The sequence below is a fragment of the Malus sylvestris genome, chromosome 1 (genome assembly GCF_916048215.2).
Source record: "Malus sylvestris chromosome 1, drMalSylv7.2, whole genome shotgun sequence".
NCBI lineage: Eukaryota > Viridiplantae > Streptophyta > Magnoliopsida > Rosales > Rosaceae > Malus > Malus sylvestris.
The window spans coordinates 16,666,512-16,668,953 of record NC_062260.1 but is presented as its reverse complement, the minus strand read 5'-3'; the positions used below and the strand labels follow the sequence as shown (position 1 = coordinate 16,668,953).

The 2,442-nt window shown below is 49.7% G+C and overlaps 1 protein-coding gene across 1 annotated transcript; it reads left to right on the top strand.

Annotated features, from left to right (window-relative positions):
• On the top strand, positions 1 to 1,820 carry LOC126620299 (aspartyl protease family protein 2-like). The gene has a single exon (XM_050288789.1). The coding sequence runs from the start codon at positions 57 to 59 to the stop codon at positions 1,515 to 1,517; it is 1,461 nt and encodes a 486-aa protein (XP_050144746.1). The 5' UTR covers positions 1 to 56; the 3' UTR covers positions 1,518 to 1,820.
• Positions 1,821 to 2,442: the final 622 nt, after the last annotated feature.

Here is a 2,442-nt window from a genome sequence, read left to right as displayed (position 1 = left end):
TCTCCCTTCCCTATAAACTCCATTTCCTCTCTCTCAAACTCCACAACTTCTCTAAAATGGAACGGAAAGCAACACTTCCCCTTTTCTTCCTTTCCCTCGCCGCCATATTCCTCTCCCTCTCCTCCGCCCTCGACCACCAGACCCTCCTCCTCAACCCCCTCCCCACCCCACCTACCACCCTCTCATGGACAGACACCGTCTACGAATCCGAAACCGCCCAACTCGACCCCAACTCCCCCTCCGCCACCACCACCCCAACCCCAAACACCCTGTCCGTACAGTTACACCACATCGACGCCGTGGCGCTTAACAAAACCCCTACCCAACTCTTCAACCTCCGCCTCCAGCGCGACGCCTTCAGGGTCAAGACGCTGACCTCCCTTGCCGCCGCCTCCCCAAACAGAACCACAAGAGGCGGCGGTCGCGTGCCTGTCAGGGGCTTCAGCAGCTCCGTCGTCTCCGGACTCTCGCAGGGCAGCGGCGAGTACTTCACGCGCCTCGGCGTGGGCACGCCTCCCAGGTACGTCTACATGGTCCTCGACACCGGAAGTGACGTCGTGTGGCTCCAATGCGCCCCCTGCAGGCGCTGCTACAAACAGAGCGACCCGATTTTCGACCCGAGGAAATCCAGATCCTTCGCCACAATCCCTTGTGGGTCCCCTCTCTGCCGGAAACTGGACTCCCCCAGTTGTAATTCCAAGAAGACCTGCCTGTACCAAGTCTCCTACGGGGATGGCTCCTTCACTTTCGGCGAGTTCTCCACTGAAACGCTGACATTTCGCGGCACCAAAGTGGGACGCGTGGCAATCGGATGCGGTCACGACAACGAGGGCCTGTTCGTTGGCGCGGCGGGGCTGTTGGGACTCGGCCGGGGGAAGTTATCGTTTCCCGCCCTGACCGGCTCCCTATTCAACCGGAAATTCTCCTACTGCCTTGTGGACCGGTCCGCTTCTTCCAAACCATCCTCAGTCGTCTTCGGTGACTCCGCCGTTTCCCGGACCGCCCGGTTCACTCCCCTCATCGCGAACCCGAAACTCGACACGTTTTACTACGTCGAGCTCATCGGTATGAGTGTCGGTGGGACACGTGTCCCGGGAATCACGGCATCGCTATTCAAACTCGACCGGGCAGGAAACGGGGGGGTCATTCTCGATTCGGGCACTTCCGTGACCCGATTAACCCGACCCGCTTACAACGCTCTCCGCGACGCTTTCCGGGCCGGCACTTCTGGTCTGAAGCGGGGGCCCCAGTTCTCCCTATTCGACACGTGTTTCGACTTGTCCGGAAAGACCGAAGTCAAAGTCCCCACCGTGGTGCTGCATTTCCGAAACGCCGACGTTTCACTGCCGGCAGCGAACTACCTGATCCCAGTGGACAGCAGCGGAAGCTTCTGCTTTGCTTTCGCGGGTACGATGGGCGGGCTGTCCATAATCGGTAATATCCAGCAGCAAGGTTTCCGGGTCGTGTATGACCTGGCAGGCTCCCGGGTCGGGTTTTCTCCACGTGGATGCGCGTAATTAATTTTGGTAGCGGCGTGATAGGAAACGAATAAAAACCCAATTTCCCTGATTTTTAATTTTAATTTTGGCTTTTTTATTTATTTATAATTTGATATGAAATGAAAGCAGGAACAGCAAACCTTCGTTGCTGGAATTAGGATGATGGTCTGATGTGATGTGATGAAAGAGTAGGATTTGAGGTGTTTTGTGTTGCTTAGCATGTTCCAGGTTACAAGTTACAATGTACACGTGGTGTTTATTTTTATGTAATTTCTACTGCTAAATTATTACTCTCTAATATATAAAAGGGTAATTCAATTAGATATTGTTTAAATTACCTTAATTTTGATTTATTGTAAGATAATTCGATTAAACAATTATTTTTATTTTTTTAATTTTCTTGCGCGATTTGCTCCTCTTAACCCCACCATGTTGACTCTTATGTTTGAAGATTGAGGAGTGACATAAGTAAATGATATGATGACTAGGCTTGACATTTTTTACATGAGTTGTTAACCGACATGAAATGACATGAAAATAATATGTTCCAGACCCTCGTTTACAAGTCGGATCATTATCGAATCATCGTTAAGAACTTGTTAACGAGTCGGATTGTTATTGGGCATCTGTTACATGTTAAAAATCCATTAAGATAACGCGTATGACACATATATGACAACAATACGAATCCTTTGACAGGTCTAGACATTAGGCATGATAATTGTTTGCATGACAATTAACCCGACTGAAATGACAGAAAATAACAGATTTCGAGTCAATCCGTCAACGGGTTGGGTCGTTATCCTGTTAAAACCCCATTAAGTTAACATGTTTAACATGACACAATTTGTTAAATAATGGGTATGACACAAAACCTATACAAACACGACCTGTTTGCCAATCTAGATGTGACTACTCTTTTAATGGGCCATGGGATTGAAAA

Excerpts from the sequence above, each read along its gene's own strand:
- LOC126620299 (XM_050288789.1), top strand. The coding sequence starts at position 57 with ATGGAACGGAAAGCAACACTTCCCCTTTTCTTCCTTTCCCTCGCCGCC.